The following is an 18783-nucleotide window of genomic DNA, read 5'->3' as shown; positions in this document are numbered from 1 at the left end:
CTGCGTGTTTCTTGTTGCTTATAGTCAGTTACCGGTAGTTGGTTACCCTCAAGAAGTTGAAATTTATTGCATTTTTATCAATATTTTCAGATTCCTGATGAGAGCTTAAGTTAAACTTAAAAGTTTGAATGTTAAACTATTTGTAAATATGTAAAATATATTGTTATGATACTTTAATACTATCCTAAAAGAATCAATAGTGCAGTTCACAACGAAAATTTATCAAGAAAAGAGAATACGTTTCAACAGATTTTCTTTCGTACAAAGAGAGGACAAAGATAAAATAGAGAGTATGTAGTTTGCAGCACGTAGTCTTGGGGTAAAATGTATTCCTTGTCGAGTTGTTGTTGCGCTAAATTAACCTTGGTCAATACTCTCACGGAAATTTGGTTTTATCTAAATATTTTGTAGGTCTACTCATATTATACTACTTTTATTTATACTTTTTTACAGCAGATCAATTCTGTTACCTTCAATTTGCATGATTAGTTTGCTAAAAACAATTAATTGTCTTTTTACCTTTCAGTATGAGTCAACATGAAAAGGTTCCAGTGAAGCTTGAAGTTCCTGAATTATGTGAAATTATAAACCAAAATGATTTAATAAGAGCTTCAGTCATCAATGAATGTCCTCCATATTTGTATAAAAAAATGTTATCTTCCATCCAACCAACTGAAATGGAAACTCTGAATTGTAATGTATGTTATGAACATTTCCAATGCAAATCAGCATTGAAAACTCATCAAAAAATTCACTTCAGGGAACGATCTTGTTGCAACTTTTGTGGTAAGAGTTTTAAAGGGAAATCTGGATTGGAAATACATCAGCGAATTCACACTGGTGAAAAGCCATATAAATGTGATGTTTGTGAAAAGTTTTTTTCACAGTCTGGTAATTTGAAATCTCATAAGCTAACTCATTCTGGTGAAAAAACATATAAATGTGATGTCTGTGAAAAGTCATTCCTACGATCTGGTGGTTTGAAATGTCATAAGCTCACTCATTCTGATGAAAAACTATTTAAATGTGATATTTGTGCAAAGTTGTTTTCGAAAAGTCAAAGTTTGAAATATCATATGCTTACTCATTCTGGTGAAAGACCACATAAATGTGATACTTGTGACAAGTCGTTTTTAGTGATAGGTGATTTAAATAAGCACAAACGTCTTCACACAGGTGAAAAACCACATAAATGTGATGTTTGTGAAAAGTCATTTTCACACTCTGGTACTTTGAATTCTCATAAGCTAACTCATTCTGGTGAAAAACCACATAAATGCGATGTTTGTAAAAAGTCATTCCTACGATCTGGTGGTTTGAAATGTCATAAGCTAACTCATTCTGATGAAAAACCATTTAAATGTGATGTTTGTGCAAAGTTGTTTACGCAAAGTCAAAGTTTGAAATATCATATGCTAACTCATTCTGGTGAAAGACTACATAAATGTGATATTTGTGGCAAATCGTTTTTTGTGATAGGTAAATTAAATATGCACAAACGTCTTCACACAGGTGAAAAACCGTATAAATGTGATATTTGTGCAAAGTTGTTTTCGCAAAGTCAAAGTTTGAAATATCATATGCTAACTCATTCTGGTGAAAGACTACATAAATGTGATATTTGTGGCAAATCGTTTTTAGTGATAAGTAAATTAAATCGGCACAAACGGTTTCACACAGGTGAAAAACCATATAAATGTGATATTTGTGCAAAGTTGTTTTCGCAAAGTCAAAGTTTGAAATATCATATGCTAACTCATTGTGGTGAAAGACCACATCAATGTGATATTTGTGACAAGTCGTTTTTGGGGATAGGTAATTTCAATATGCACAAACGTCTTCACACAGGTGAAAAACCATATAAATGTGATGTTTGTAAAAAGTCTTTTTTACAATCTGGTAGTTTAAAACGGCACAAGTTAATTCATTCTGGTTAAATGCTATATAAATATGCGGTTTGTGAAAAGTTTTTTTTGCAATCTAGTAATTTGAAATCTCATGGTGAAAAACTACATAGATGCGATATTTGTGACAAATTATTTTCACACATGCGTAATTAAAATCGGCACAAACGAATCACACACCTTATATGAGATTCACTTATCATTTTCAGCAGTTTAGATTTTCAAGAAGAAAAAGATTACGTTTAGCCTATCTTTCGAAATTTAAATTACATCGGTTTCCAGTCACCACTACACTATAAGTTTGCATGTTAACAAGGCCTGTGTATATTAGGGTTATAACCAGAGCTTTAGTGCCGGAGCACCGGGGCCGTGCATTTTTAACGGAGCTGGAGCCTTAGCTCTACGTGAAATTCAGGTGGAGCTAGAGCCAGTTGTTTGAAAAATAGCTCCGGCTCCGATATATTTCATACGATGCCACTACTATTGGCTGAATTGACATATGTAATTTAACAGTAACCTTTCACAAAATTGAAAAATTGTTTGACGTCGAATTAACGAATATGTTTTAAAACGCAGTTCCGCAAGACATTTTGATAAAAGTACCTTAACCCATTTGTGCCGAAAGTGAAAATACTAAAAAAAAAATTTAAAATTAAAATATTGCATAATCATGACCTACATCCAAGCAAATGAAGAGAGTTTTGTATCAACTTAAGATAAACGTTCTAGATTGGCCTGGAAACTCTCCTGACCTCAACCCAATAGACAACCTTTGGTCAATTTTGAAATCTTGTTTGCAAAAACTCGATTGCAATACAAAAACTTAACTCATAGAAGCCATTATTCAAGTATGGTATAGAGACCCAGAAATTCAAAAAAAAAGTAGCAAAAAGATTCTTAAATCGATGCCAAAGCGTGTGAAAGAGGTGTTGAAGAACCAAGGTGGTCACACAAGTTGTTAGCACCGATTTTGAAATGTATTGTGTAAAATAGATAATAAAAACGTTGAATAACTGAAATTGTATGCTTTTTCCTGCTTGAGCCAATTAATATGGACACGACTGGTCGACTGTATGTACTCGTTATTTAGACTGTTTATCTTTACCTTTTACATGTTCTGTTGATTTTCAGGAAAATATTACTTCATTCAGTTGCTGTTATTCTTATGTAAAAACAATTTCAATGGACACAAACGACTTCATTCTGGTGAAAGATCACATAGTTGTGATGTTTGTTACAAATCATTTTCACACATGAATAATTTAATTAAACACACAAGACTTCCCATCTGCGAGTCACCATATAAATTTGATGTTTGTTAAAAGTTATTTTGGCGATCTGGTGATTTGAACTGTCATAAGCTAAGTCACTCTGGTGAAAAACCACATAAATGCGATGTTTGTGACAAGTCGTTTGTAGTGATATGTGACTTAATATAAATGTGATGTTTGTGACAAGTCGTTTGTAGTGATATGTGACTTAAATCGGCACAAACTACTTCACTCTCTGGTGAAAAACCATATAAATGTGATGTGTGTGAAAAGTCTTTCCGAAGCAAGTCAGCATTGATTAGTCACAAAAAAATTCATTTGATTGAACGGCTTTGTTGCAAACTTTGTGGCAAGAGTTTTAATTGGAACAACATCATCGATTTCACGCTGGTGAAAAACCATTTAAATGTATCGTTTGTGAAAAATCATTTGCCCGATTTGGGCATTTGAAATATCATAGCTAACTCATTCTAGTGAAAAACCACATAAATGTGATATTTGTGACAAGTCGTTTTTAGTGATATGTAGCTTGAGTTCTTTAATCAGCACAAACGTCTTCACACAGGTGAAAAACCATACAAATGTGTGATTCGTTTGTGCTCATTCTGGTTCATTCTGGTTAAATGCTATATAAATATGAGGTTTGTGAAAAGTCGTTTTTGCAATCTAGTAATTTGAAATCTCATATGATAACTCATTGTGATGAAAAACTTCATGGATGCGATATTTGTGACAAATCATTTTCACGCATGCATAATTTAAATCGGCACAAACGAATTGCACACCTTGTTTGAGAAGACACCTTGTATGAGATTCACTTATCAATTTCGGTAATTTAGTTTTTCTGCAAGAAAGTTTAGTTTTTCAGTTAGAAAAAGATTACGTTTAGCTATGTTTTGAAATCTAAATTACATCGGTTTTCAGTCACCACTCACCACTACACTATAAGTTTGCACGTTGACAAGTCCTGTGCATATTAGGGTTATAAAATTTTTTACAACCTCATATTTTTGGGTGTGGTGACCTGTGAATGTTTTGTTTTTACATGTTTTTCATATGATCGACATTGGTTATTTACCTGAGTAAACTCTTTTCACGAGTTTTTTTTTTAACAATGAATATGATGTTGTTGACAAAGTTGATTCTATGTAATCGTAATTTAGACTTTTTATCTTTACTTTTTACATGTTTGTTCTGTTTGATTTTCAGGAAAATTTTACTTAATTCAGTTGCTTTAATTAAGATAAGTATTATTAAAATAACTTTGTAGTTCCCTTCAGGTTTGAATATGAATCCACACGAATGAAATCATTGACCAAGATCATTTGGAGATTGTTTCTGACACCAATCTGTATTTGCCTCGAGAAGATTCATCTCCTATCCAATCAATATAACTGAGAATGAAACTCTGAATGACAATATGCGGTTGTTACAAACGTTTTTAATTGTATTCATTGTTGGTCAATCCCTAACCCTATCTTAATACGAGCTGTTTTCGCACGCGGAAAGTACGTCACGCACTATCTTAATCCTGTGCTAATTAATCGCTAATAACTGTCCGAGCTATAAAAATCACCGAGCCAAAATATTTTACAAGATAATAGCCATGTGTATTGTGCGTATAGAAATTAAATTTTTATTCAACAAATTTATTGAAATAAATTGTTTGAGATGAAAAAACGTCAGAAAGTCGGTTTTTATCTAATTTCCCAAAAATAGCTTCAAAATTGAAATTTTTGAATTATGACATAAAGTAATGCTAAACTAAACAAAATTTATTTTTGCTCATGAATATAAGCCATTTTTGGGCATTATATTGCACTAACATTTAGTTATATATAACTAGCATTGCACGAAAATGTCTAGCCACCTGAGACGAACTGCATATTGTGAAGGGCAGCATGGTAAGAAAATGACTAGTTAAGATTAAGAAAATTCTCAAAGAATAAAAACTAAACGTCAAGAACTTTCACATTTCTAGCATATTTTCTTATGTGAAATATTTCACTAATAGAATGGGGCATCCTCATAAAACCCCGTGTTGTATTAAGATAGGGTTATAACCCCATAAAATCAATCATTCTATAAACGTTGTTTATAAACTGTATATAGTATATAACTTGTTTATAAACTATAAACTGTATAAACGTCGTTGTCAAATAGTTAACAATAGTCAATCATTCTATGCTGTGCCTAATATAATAGTCATTCTATCATACCAATGTGTTGTAAGTGGAACAGCATATCTTCTTTCAATTTCTTTGAAAAGCTTAAAAAGGTTACACTTTGTTGCAATGAAGCATATGAATATTATGTTTTTGACAAAGCTATTTGACCAATGTGATTTATTTGACCAATCGTTTTCATATCAGGTTTAGAAGTGTTTACTCTGATAAAAAACCCATATAAATGTTATGTTTTTGACAAAGTTGATGCTATGTATTCCTAATTTGGAAAGTTTATCTTTACCTTTTTCATGTCTTTAATGATTTTCATAAAATAATTGCTTTATTCAACTACTTCGTTTTAAATAAATCCTCATAAAATCAGTTTGTTGTTCCTTCACTTTTGAATATGAATCCACACGAAAATGTTTCTGTGAAGCTTGAAGTTTCTGAAGAATGCGAACCTTATGGAATCATTAGTCGACATCATTTGGAAATTATTGTAGACACCAAGGAATCTCATCCATGTTTGCATCAAGAAGATTTATCTTCCATCCAATTAACTGAGAATGAAATTTTGTGTGGCAATATACGGTATGCTGCAAACATTTTAAACGTTCATCATTGTTGGTCAATTATTATTAGATAGTTCATCAGATGAACCATTTTGCAGTGATTCTTTAATTTTGAATTGCAAACTAGAAAGTCTTCGATGAACACTCACGAGTGAAAAAACATAATGTAGGCTGTAAAAACATTTTTTGTTACAACTGTTTGTTTTTTTTCGTTTTAGTAGTTTGCAACGTCACAAACAACTTCACACTGTTGATATAAAACTAATATATAAAACCGTCAAAATTATTTTAGTTACACCAGTTGGGTGCAAAATACTGTAGTATCAATAAAAAGTCTCCATCATTGGCAATTGTCAGCCAATTTTTATTATTCTTTTGGGCTGTACTCTGTAAGAGATTAAATTTCTTGCATGACAACTTGTGCGTGTGTTACATAGTGGACGTGAAGATTGGCCTCCTTGAATTCCTGTTCACTTAATCCAAGTATTTAACTTTCTGGGCATGAAGCCTTGATGTGACAAAAATAGAATTAGACAACAATGTATTGAATTGGTGCATTAGGATAACTTACGTCACCGAGGACTGTAGTAGATTACTTTAAAACTGTCCTAAAAGAATCAATAGTGCAGTTCACAACAAAAATTTATCAAGAAAAGATAATCCTTTTCAACACACTTTTTTTTGGCGAAAGAGACGAAGATCAAGTATAGAGTATGTAGTCTGCAGCACATGGTCTTGCAGTAAAATATCTTCCACGTCGAGTTGTTGCTGCGCCAATTTAACCTTGGTCAATAATCTCACGGAAAATTTGGTTTTGTCAAAATTTCTTACAGGCCTACTCATATTATACTACTTTTAGTTATACTTTTTCACAGCACGTTATTTCTGTTGCCTTCCATTTGCAGAATCAGTTCGCAAGATTCAATTAATCACCATTTTACCTTTCAGTATGAATCAAGATGAAAAGGTTCCAGTGAAGTTTGAAGTTCCTGAATCATGTGAAATTATAAACCAAGATGATTTGAAACCTGCTTCAGCCACCAAGGAATGTCCTGTATATTTGTATCAAAAAGGGTTATCTTTCATCCAACCAACTGAGAAAGAAACTTTAAAGTGCAATATATGTTATGAACATTTCCGAAGCAACTCAGCATTGATCAGTCACAAAAAAATTCATTTGATGGAACGACTTTGTTGTAAACTTTGTGACAAGAGTTTTAAATGCAAATCTGAAGTGGAAAGACATCATCGATTTCACACTGGTGAAAAACCATATGGATGTGATGTTTGTAAAAAGTCATTTGCACGATCGGATGGATTGAAACGTCATAAACTCACTCATTCTGGTGAAAAACCACATAAATGTGATGTTTGTGAAAAGTCATTTGCCCGATCTAGTGGTTTGAAATCTCATAAGCTAATTCATTCTGGTAAAAAACCATATAAATGTGATGTTTGTGAAAAGTCATTTTCGCAATCTTGTAATTTGAAATGTCATAAGCTAATTCATTCTGGTGAAAGACCATATAAATGTGATGTTTGTGAAAAGTCATTTTCGCAATATGGTGGTTTGAAATCTCATAAGCTAATTCATTCTGGTGAAAAACCATATAAATGTGACGTTTGTGAAACGTCATTTGCCCGATCTGATCATTTGAAAACTCATAAGCTAACTCATTCTGGTGGAAAACCATATATTTGTGATGTTTGTAACAAACCATTTTCGAAGTTTGGTCATTTGAAATACCATATGCTTATTCATTCTGGTGAAAAACCACATCAATGTGATGTTTGTGAAAAGTCATTTGCACGATCTAGTGGTTTGAAATCTCATCACATAATTCATTCTGGTGAAAAAACATATAAATGTGATGTTTGTGAAAAGTCATTTTCGCAATCTTGTAATTTGAAATGTCATAAGCTAATTCATTCTGGTGAAAAACCATATCTTTGTGACGTTTGTAACAAGCCATTTTCGAAGTTTTGTCATTTGAAATATCATAAGCTAATTCATTCTGGTGAAAAACCACATAAATGTGATGTTTGTGAAAAGTCATTTGCACGATCTAGTGGTTTGAAATCTCATCAGATAATTCATTCTGGTGAAAAAACATATAAATGTGATGTTTGTGAAAAGTCATTTTCGCAATCTTGTAATTTGAAATGTCATAAGCTAATTCATTCTGGTGAAAGACCATATAAATGTGATGTTTGTGAAAAGTCATTTTCGCAATATGGTGGTTTGAAATCTCATAAGCTAATTCATTCTGGTGAAAAACCATATAAATGTGATGTTTGTGAAAAGTCATTTTCGCAATCTTGTAATTTGAAATGTCATAAGCTAATTCATTCTGGTGAAAGACCATATAAATGTGATGTTTGTGAAAAGTCATTTTCGCAATATGGTGGTTTGAAATCTCATAAGCTAATTCATTCTGGTGAAAAACCATATAAATGTGATGTTTGTGAAAAGTCATTTTCACAATCTAGTACTTTGAATCGGCACAAGCTCACTCATCCTGCTGAAAAACCATATATTTGTGACATTTGTAACAAGCCATTTTCGAAGTTTGGTCATTTGGAATATCATAAGCTAATTCATTCTGGTGAAAAACCATATAAATGTGATGTTTGTGAAAAGTCATTTGCACGATCTAGTAGTTTGAAATTTCATAAGCTAATTCATTCTGGTAGAAAACCATATAAATGTGATGTTTGTGAAAAGTCATTTTCACGATCTAGTACTTTGAATCGGCACAAGCTCACTCATTCTGGTGAGAAACCATATAAGTGTGATGTTTGTGAAAAATCATTTTCACGCCTGTATAGTATAAATCGGCACAACCGAATCACACACCTTATATGAGATTCATTTATTAATTTCAGCAATTTAGTTTTTCAACAAGAAAATTTAGTTTTTATTGAGAAAAAGATTACGTTTAGCCTATCTTTTGAAATCTAAATTACATTAGTTTCCTGTCTCCACTACAGTATAAGTTCGCACGTTGACAAGGCCTGTGTATATTTGGGGTGTAACACTTTTACAACCTCATATTCTTGTGTGTTATGAATTGTGAATGTTATGTTTTTACATGTTTGTCATATGATCGACTTTGGTTACTTACCTGAGTACACACTTTTACGAATAGGATGTTTTTTACAAAGTTGATTCTGCGTACTCGTAATTTAAACTGTTTATCTTTACATTTTGCATGTTTGCTCCGTTTGATGTTCGGTATAATATTACTTAATTCAGTTGCTTCAATCAAGATAAGTATTATTAAGTTAAGTTTGTAGTTCCTTTCACGTTTGAATATGAATCTACACGAATGAAATCATTGACTAAGATCATATGGAGATTGTTCCTGACACCAATCAATGTTATCTTTATTTGCCTCGAGAAGATTTATCTCGATTTTTTAGGTCAAAACAACTAGTCTTTCTGACAAATACAATAAATGACAGTCCAGTTTTTTTGGTATCCTGAAAGCATTGGCATCCTCCTTGCAGCTTGATGGGTTGAAGAGGTTCTTTCCATGGATGTTAAGTCATTCCATGGATGTTTAGTCGGTCCTCAAACAACAACGAATCACACACCTTATATGAGATTCACTTATCACTTTCAACAATTTAGTTTTTCTACAAGAAAATTTGTGTTTTCAACAACAAAAAGATAATGTTTGCATTTTTGCAGCTTGATGGGTTAAAGAGGTTCTTTCCATGGATGTTAAGTCGGTCCTCGGTCTTCAAACAACAACTAATCACACACCTTAAATGAGATTCACTTATCACTTTCAGCAATTTGGTTTTTCTACAAGAAAATTTCGTTTTTAACGACAAAAAGATAACGTTAAGCCTATCTTTTGAAATCTAAATTACTTTGGTTTCCAGTCACCACTACACTATAAGTTCGCACATTGATAAGGCCTGTGTATTAGGGTGGATCGAAAAATCCAAAATTTTTATTTTTCTAAGCTAGTATGTCAAAAAGGTGCGAAATACCCATAATAACATACATGCAAATTTTTTTTCGGTTTTGACAATTTTTTGATCGCCCCCCGCAAGGTTTTAATTTCCCTAATATCGGGTTGGAGAAAGTCTCCCACAAAATTGGTCAAAAGCATAAATACTGTGTGACTCACTTATGCGCTTTATGATGTCATAATAAGTGACTTGTGTTTAAACAGATAGGCTACAATTGACCGTTTTATCACTATGGCTAAAATACTTGGTTGTGTATCTCAACAATTAGCTGATGTAGCATTTGATTCTTCAAAAGAATTCTAGATGTAAAAGAAGCTTTATAGTACAATTATTAGAATTTGCTTGCACTGCAGGTTCCACAAAGTTTAATAAAAGTTATTTGCGCTTCTTACAGATTAAAAGGCAGTTCACTTAGACTAGTACAGGTAACTCTTCTGGGCGATGGCCTAGTTTTATACTTGGTACTCCCTTCATCAATCTTCACCATTGAGCTTACCAGTCTGTACTGGTGAATGTAGCATTGATCTGGCGATGCGAAACCCAGGATGCTTGAATCACTCAGACACTCACGATGGCTGACTACAGCTAATTAATAGAACCCTTAGATTGTATGTCAGCGATAACAATCCGTATGAGAAACTGCAAGCATTGGTTATGTTCATTTTCCGTGTTTATGCTCCAATGTGGTTCGCAATAAAATCACACTCATCTTGCAAAGATGGAGCTAGACACATTCACCAAATGATAACCACATCACGATATCTTAGTCAGAAGCACATGAAAATGATCGACCCAGTTATGCACCGCAACTCATACTTTGCTCATCCGGAAAATATAATTTTGGCTATGATAACTTACCATCGACCACATATTCGAGAACTAGGCCTGCGTAGAGTAATGAAAGCTAGAGCTGCAAAACCCAGCGGAAAAATACAAAAATTTAAAGTTCCCTCAAAGCTTAATTTTGATGCAGTGAAATACTTCGAATTGATTAACTGGACAGATCTTCCTATCACGGAGCCTCCTGTAATTAAAACAATGACGGATGCTGAGCTCCTGCAATTCATCATGATAGATGTGACTCCCGCTGTATTTTTTCCCAAATTTCCATGTCACACGCAGGCTGTTGAAAGGCTCGTGCAAGCTGGTTACCGACGCATCTAAAGCAGTTTGTGGACCGAAATATCGAGACGGCTTCATTCGTGCCCGAATTGCTTCTCGTCAGTTAATGCCAACATTTGAGTCTAAACGTGACTTTACTCACTTCAATTTGTAACTGTTTGTTATATTGCTTGCAGTCTTTGTATGCATGAGCGCATAAATTAATAAGAAGTAACTTTGCCAATGGGCCACCTGTCAACCTAGTCATATAAAGTTTAATCTTGTGAGTCTATACTCGGCCATCTGATGGTGATGGTTAATAGGCGTTTACCTGTTGGAACCGCGGGTGGTCCATCAGCCAAGTCACTTTAAAATTAATATGTTGAAAGAGGGTGAAGTCAAAACTCTTAAGTACACAAATTTTCATTGTATTTGGTGTTATATTAGAACCTTTTGCCATGTCTGCAAAGCGAGTTAAAATCGAAAAAAAATTTGCCATGCAGTTCTTGTATGTTTAAGTGCCTAAATTTGAATGTCGCGGGGGGAGATCAAAAACTTGTTCAAACCTCTTCAATTTTTTACATTGTGTTATGGTGATATATTGGCAACTTTTGCCATATCTAGCTAATTAAAATGGAGAAAAAAATTTTTTTTTGCCATTTTTGATCCACCCTACTGTGTATATTAGGGGTATAACATTTTTTCAGCCTCATATTCTTGGGTGTTAACAATTGTAAATGTTTTGTTTTTAAATGTTTGTCATATGATTGACTTTGGTTATTTATCTCAGTAAACTCTTCTTACGAATGTGATGTTTTCAGCAATGAGTATGATGTTTTTGACAAAGTTGATGTTACGTACTCATAACTCTTAATGCTTTTCTTGTACATATGATCTGTTTGATTTTCAGGAAAATATTACTTCATTCAGTTGCTTCACTATAAAATAAAGTGTTTTTAAGTTGGTTTGCAGTTTCCTATAATTTTGAATATGAATCCACACGAAAGTGTCCCTGTGAAGCTTGAAGTTTCTGAAGTATGCGAACCTTACGAAATTATTGGTCAAGATCGTTTTGAAATTGGTCCAGACAACAAGAAATGTTATCAATGTTTGCATCATGAAGAATTAACATCTCCAATTCAAGCAACTGAGAATGAAGTTCTGAATGACATTGTGTGGTATGTACCGTGTGTTGTAAGCATTGTAATCTGAAATCATCATTGGTCAATCATTAGATTGTTCACCAGAGGAACCATTCTACTGTAAGTTTTGCATTAAAAGTTACAAATGCATATCTACTGGAACCTGAAAAGTCATCAGTGGGCCCTTTCTTGTAAAAAGACATGTTATTAGTAGAGCTGCCTTATTGTATGAATCAACATGTAAAGATTTAAATAAAGCTTGAAGTTCCTAAAGTATGCAAATCGTATGAAATTATTGACCAAGATGATTTAAAAACTGCCTCAGGCTTCGAGAAATGTCATCTATGTAACTATCAAGAAAACTTATCTCCCCTCCTATCAACTGAGAGGGTGACTATAAACTGCAGTATATGTAATAAACATTTTGTTGTCAATTGTCGTTCACCTTTCAGTATAAATCAAGATGAAAATGTTCCACTGAAGCTTGAAGTTCCTGAATCATGTGAAATTATTGACCAAGATGATTTAAAAACTGCTTCAGCCACCGATAAATGTCGTACGTATTTGTATCAAGAAAGGTTATCTTTCATCCAACCAACTGAGAAAGAAACTTTAAAGTGCAATAAATGTTATAAACATTTCCGAAGCAAGTCAGCATTGATCAGTCACAAAAAAATTCATTTGTGTGAACTACTTTGTTGCAAACTTTGTGACAAGAGTTTTAAATGCAAATCTGAATTGGAAAGACATCAGCGATTTCATACTGGTAGAAAACCATATCGATGTAATGTTTGTGAAAAATCATTTGCGCAATCTGGTCATTTGAAATCTCACAAGCTAACTCATTCTGGTGAAAAACCATATAAATGTGATGTTTGTGAAACGTATTTTTCGCAATCTTGCAATTTGAAATCTCACAAACTAACTCATTCTGGAGAAAAACCATATAAATGTGATGTTTGTGAAAAGTCATTTGCACGATCTGTTGGTTTGAAATCTCATAAGTTTACTCATTCTGGAGAAAAACCTTATAAATGTGATGTTTGTGAAAAGTCATTTGCACGATCTGTTGGCTTGAAATCTCATAGGCTAACTCATTCTGGTGAAAAACCGTATAAGTGTGATATTTGTGAAAAGTCATTTTCCCGATCTGGCTATTTGAAATCTCATGAGCTAATTCATTCCGGTAAAAAAACATATAAATGTGATATTTGTTACAGGTCATATTCGCATTTGGCCAGTTTAAATCAGCACAAACGTCTCCACACTGGAGAAAAACCATATGAATGTGATGTTTGTGCAAAGTTGTTTTCGCAAACTCGTAGTTTGATATATCACAAGCTAACCCATTCTGGTGAAAGACCACATAAATGTGATATTTGTGACAAGTCGTTTTTATTCATATCTGGCTTAAATCGACACAAACTACTTCACGCTGCTGAAAAAGCATATAAATGTAATGTTTGTGAAAAGTCATTTTCGCAATCTGGTGGTTTGAAATCTCATAAGCTAACTCATTCTGATGAAAAACCATATAAATGTGATATTTGTGGCAAGTCGTTTGCACAATCTCGTGGTTTGAAATCTCATAAGCTTACTCATTCAGGTGAAAAACCATATAAATGTGATATTTGTGATAAATGGTTTTCGCACATGCATACTTTAAATCGGCACAAACGGTTTCACACTGGTGAAAAACCATATAAATGTGATGTCTGTGAAGAGTCTTTTTCGCAATCTGGTAATTTGAAATCTCATAAGCTAACTCATTCTGGTGAAAAACCACATCAATGTGATATTTGTGACGAATCGTTTTCACTCAAGTATACTTTAAAAAGGCACAAACGGTTGCACACCGGTGAAAAACCATATAAATGTGATGTCTGTGACAAGTCATTTTCACAATCTAATCATTTGAAACGGCACAAGCTAATTCATTCTGGTGAAATGCTATATAAATGTGAGGTTTGTGAAAAGTCGTTTTTGCAATCTAGTCATTTAAAATCTCATATGGTAACTCATTGTGATGAAAAACTACATACGGTAGTTGCGATATATTATCAGCACTAACAATATAGTTGCGATATATTAAATCAGCACTAACAAATCACACAGCTTATATGAGATTCATTTATCAATTTCAGAAATTTAGTTTTTCTACAAGAAAATTTAGTTTTTCAATGAGAAAAAGCTTACGTTTAGCCATCTTTTGAAATCTAAGTGATATCGGTTTCCAGTCACTACTACACCATAACTTTGCACATTAACAAGGCCTGTGCTTATTAGCCTTATAACATTTTTACAACCTCATATTCTTGGCTGTTTTGAATTGTGAATGTTTGTTTTTACATGTTTGCCATATGATCGACTTTGGTTAATTACTGAGTAAACTCTTACGAATGTGATGTTTTTAACAAAGTTGATTCTGCGTACTCGTAATTTATACTGTTTATCTTTACTTGTTAGTTCTGTTTGATTTTCAGAAATATATTACAGTAATTCAGTTGCTTCAATTAAAAGTATTATTAAAAGGAGTTTGTACTTCCTTTCAAGTTTGAATATGAATCCACACGAAATCATAGACCAAGATCATTTAGAGGTTGTTCCTGACACTAATCAGTGTTGTCTATATTCGCCTCGAGAAGATTCATCTCCTATCCAATCAACTGCGAATGAAACTCGGAATGACAATACACGGTTGTAACAAACGTTTTAATTGTTTTTTATTGTTGACTTCGAGTCACATCCACACCATAACGTGAAACCCCACTGTATTGGTTTTTCGTATTAGCCTAAGTGTCTTGCCAAATACACAGCCACTGCTCTTGAACAGTGTCGAACCGGCAGCCTCTTGAACGTCGAACCATGACTTTCACCACTTTGTTGTGCTGGTTAGCCTACTTTTCAGCCTACTTTTCTAACAGTACGTTCTAAGACCTTGTGAAATATGTATTATAAATTAATAATATATTATGTTACTATCAGGAACTTTGATCTATAGTGGATTTTTACATGTATGCCTATATTCACATGACAGTAACTACAGAAATATTATGCATCGCACTACACGAAAGAGCAAAGAGCCTGTAAAAGTTTCGAAATGGATTTTAAGTAAATATGGTTGCGCACTATTTAGTTTAGTTGTTGATTTATTTGGATTAATACTAAACTCGAAAATAAAACTTCGTGAATAAACTTTTCATTAAAAATCTTTGTGTATAATTTTATGTGATTTTAAGTTACTTTTGTTCTATTGTTACCATTTAAATATCGGACTAAATTTTGGCACTTGTGCTAAAAATCAGAAAAGCATATGGCAACACTGGTGATTGGGAAAAATTTGTGATTTTTTATACAAAAAATTAGAAGTTTTGCAGTGATTTTACATTCAGTGATCACCATCCCTAGTTTCTTCGTAAAGTGTTTAAATAGTGATTTATATCACCAAGTTCCATCCTTGTGGGTTGTTTACTTTTACACATCAGACGTTGGAAAGTGCGACATACCCTTTCCAGTTTCAATGATGATTCATCAGTGTTTTTCTACGTTTAATTTAAGTGATGTCGAAAGCGTTGAAGTTGAATTGTTAACTTGTTAGGTAACTCAGTCTGATGCAAAAGCATATGCATTCTCATTTAAATGTAATTAAAGCTCATGCAATCAACTCATTTTGGTAAAGAACCGTATGAATGTCGCAAGGATTCTTGTCACATGTTCCCATGGAAATCGACACAAACGTCTTCACACTTTAATAACATTTTTCATTTCCAGCTTAATGTCAAGTATCAGTATAAACGTTGTTGTCGCATAGTTAATACATGACGTGACTCATTCTGATGGAAAATCATATGCATCTACTGTATACTACAAAGCGTTTTCATGCTTTTAATAACTTGAAACCCCTAAGATCAATCATTCTATGCCTAATATATTAAGGTTATTTCATCATACCAATATGTTGTAAGTGGAACTACATATTTTCCCTCAATTTCTTTGAAAAGCATAAAAAGTTACACTTTGCTACAATGAAGCATATGAATATGATGTTTTTGACAAAGTTAATTTACCAATGTGTTTCATTTGACCAATCGTTTTTACATCAGCTTAGAAGTGTTTGCTCTGGTGAATCACCCATATAAATGTTATGTTTTCGACAAAGTTGATTCTACATACTCGTAATTTGGAAAGTTTATCTTTACCTTATTGATGTTTTTTTTGTGATTTTCAGGAAAATATTGCTTCATTCAGCTTCTTCATTAATGGCCTCTATCACCTTGGTTTTGGTTGTACAATATTTTTTTGCATAAATGAGTCTTTACGATTGAATATAATTTTCGATAAAATTGAAACCTTGTAAGTTTTCAAGCCAGTCTAACAATTTTATCTTGCTTGCTTTGAAAAAGATCGGCCAGAATTTTCGACGTATGGCAAGGAGCAATGTCCTGTTAAAACACACCTGTACCATCTGGAGTCGCCTTCTGCATGTCTGGAATCGCCTGTTTATCACGTCGATGTATTGGGAAGATCTCATCATTCCTTCGACCGGACGAAGTGATCCCGCAACATGGAAACAGAAACAACCCCAAAGTATTTTTTTGTCAGGGTGTTTCACGGTTTGGTCGGTGTGACATTCACGGAGTTTCTTATCAGGGGAGCGGCGGACGTATTGACTCCTATTTCCTTGAACGAAAACATAGCTTACATGGAGTGTGCAAGGCAGCCTTTGTGTGAATGCGTGGACGTTGCCATTTTTTTTTTCTTCGCCCTCTCTTGTTTCGAGTGGTGATTGCTTGAAGCAATAGTAAAACGGGCATGACCGAGAGTAACCTCAATACCTTCAGTAATGTTTTGTAGCAAGGTAAAGCTTTTTTCACAAAATTATTTCTACCACCTACTGTAGTTAAAGATTTAGTTATCAAAATTGTCAGCTAGAATCTTGGCTCCTCATCTCGATCAACGTGGCATTCTTGATTCCGAGGCCAAGATTGCGTTCTTCTGCAACAAGGATAAAATTCTAACCAGCTACAGTACTTTACTGAAGAACATAACTTTGTATAATATATTGTGTAATTATATAAATGGCCTTCATACCTTGATGAGTGTTGCTCAGTAGGCCTACCATCATAAAGACTTGCGTTTGTTCATCATTAGCTTTGTTTTGCTTATTTGTCTAGTTTGTTAAGCAAAACAATCTATGCATTTTGTTTGTACTTAGTTGCTTACCGGTACTTAGTAAGTCTGATATTGTTGAAGTCAACAAAAATATTAACGCAAGTTACATATTCTACATCTTGTATCTTCAGTCTTGTATCTTCAGTCTTGCTTCACATCATATTTTGGTTGTTACTAGACCAGTAAACGTTAAATAGCTGTTTGTTTGGGTTGTAATAAACGTGATTGGTTCCGAATAGCGTTTATACAACTCAGAAATGTGCCTGGGATTACTTCCAGTTTGGTCTATGTAATAAACGACACGAAGTTAAATCTATAGGGGCTCAAAATTGCGAAAAAATATTTTATTTGTGCTAGGTACTCATAACTTTTTATGTTTATCTTACATTTTTCTCCTGTTTGATTTTCAGAACAATATTACTTCATTCAATTGCCTAATTATAAAATAAGTGTTGTTAAGTCAGTTTGCAGTTTCCTCCAATTTTGAATATGAATTCACACGAAAGTGTCCCTGTGAAACTTGAAGTTTCTGAAGTATGCGATCTATATGAAATCATTGGCCAAGATCATTTGGAAATTGGTCCAGACACCAAGGAATGTTATCCATGTTTGCATCAGGAAGAATTGACATCTCCAATCCAATCAACTTAAAATGAAGTTCTGAATGACATTGTGTGGTATGTACCGTGTGTTATAAGCATTTTAATTTGAAATCATCGTTGGTCAATCATTAGATTGTTCACCAGAGGAACCATTTTACTGTAAGTTTTGCGCATTAAAAGTTGCAAATGTATATCTATTGGAACGTGAAAAGTCATCAGTGGGCCCTTTGTTATGAAAATACAGTAAGTTAGTAATAGAGCTGAATTTTAATATGAATCAACATGTAAAGATTCAAATGAAGCTTGAAGTTCCTAAAGTATGCAAATCGCATTGAATTATTGACTAAGATGATTTAATTGATTTAAAAACAGGTGCCTCATGCAACCAAGTGTACAACAGACTAAGGCGTTTGGTGAAGGCGAAGTCTTGTGTATTCTTTTCTTTGTATTTTTCTTCATATGTGTAATTTTGTTCTTGTTTAGATGTACTGCTATTTCAATAAATATTAGTCTACACTTGGTTTGATCACCCTATAAATGTGATGTTTCTGAAACATTGCTTTCTCAATCTGGTAATCTGAAATGTCATAAACTAACTCATTATTGTATTCGGAGTGGCAAATAAAAATCTAATCCAGAAAGCCATCAGTACTCACCGGTAAAAAACGTTTAATTATGAAGCATTAACTTTGGCTACTACTTACTAAAACCTTAACAGCCTGTTCATCTTAATAGGACCATCAGAAGGAACTCATCCTATTAAGGTGATACATGCTGTTAAGGTTTTTATAAATAGTAGCTAAAGTTGATGTAATTCGCTCTGCTTGGCCTTTTGCTTGGCATTGGGCACTTTTGTAGGAATGATAG

At 33.4% G+C, this 18783-nt stretch overlaps 1 protein-coding gene across 1 annotated transcript; it reads left to right on the top strand.

Annotated features, from left to right (window-relative positions):
* Positions 1-3795: 3795 nt before the first annotated feature.
* LOC145771179 (uncharacterized) lies at positions 3796-14618 on the top strand. The gene is made up of 9 exons (XM_082582914.1): positions 3796-3963; positions 5726-5934; positions 6864-6969; positions 7213-8370; positions 8485-8743; positions 10873-10988; positions 11973-12178; positions 12595-12698; positions 13080-14618. The coding sequence occupies exons 1-9, from the start codon at positions 3799-3801 to the stop codon at positions 14210-14212; spliced, it is 3456 nt and encodes a 1151-aa protein (XP_082439040.1). The 5' UTR covers positions 3796-3798; the 3' UTR covers positions 14213-14618.
* Positions 14619-18783: the final 4165 nt, after the last annotated feature.

This window comes from Aplidium turbinatum, chromosome 5, assembly GCF_918807975.1.
Source record: "Aplidium turbinatum chromosome 5, kaAplTurb1.1, whole genome shotgun sequence".
Classification (NCBI taxonomy): Eukaryota; Metazoa; Chordata; class Ascidiacea; order Aplousobranchia; family Polyclinidae; genus Aplidium; species Aplidium turbinatum.
This window is presented reverse-complemented; position numbering and strand designations above follow the sequence as displayed.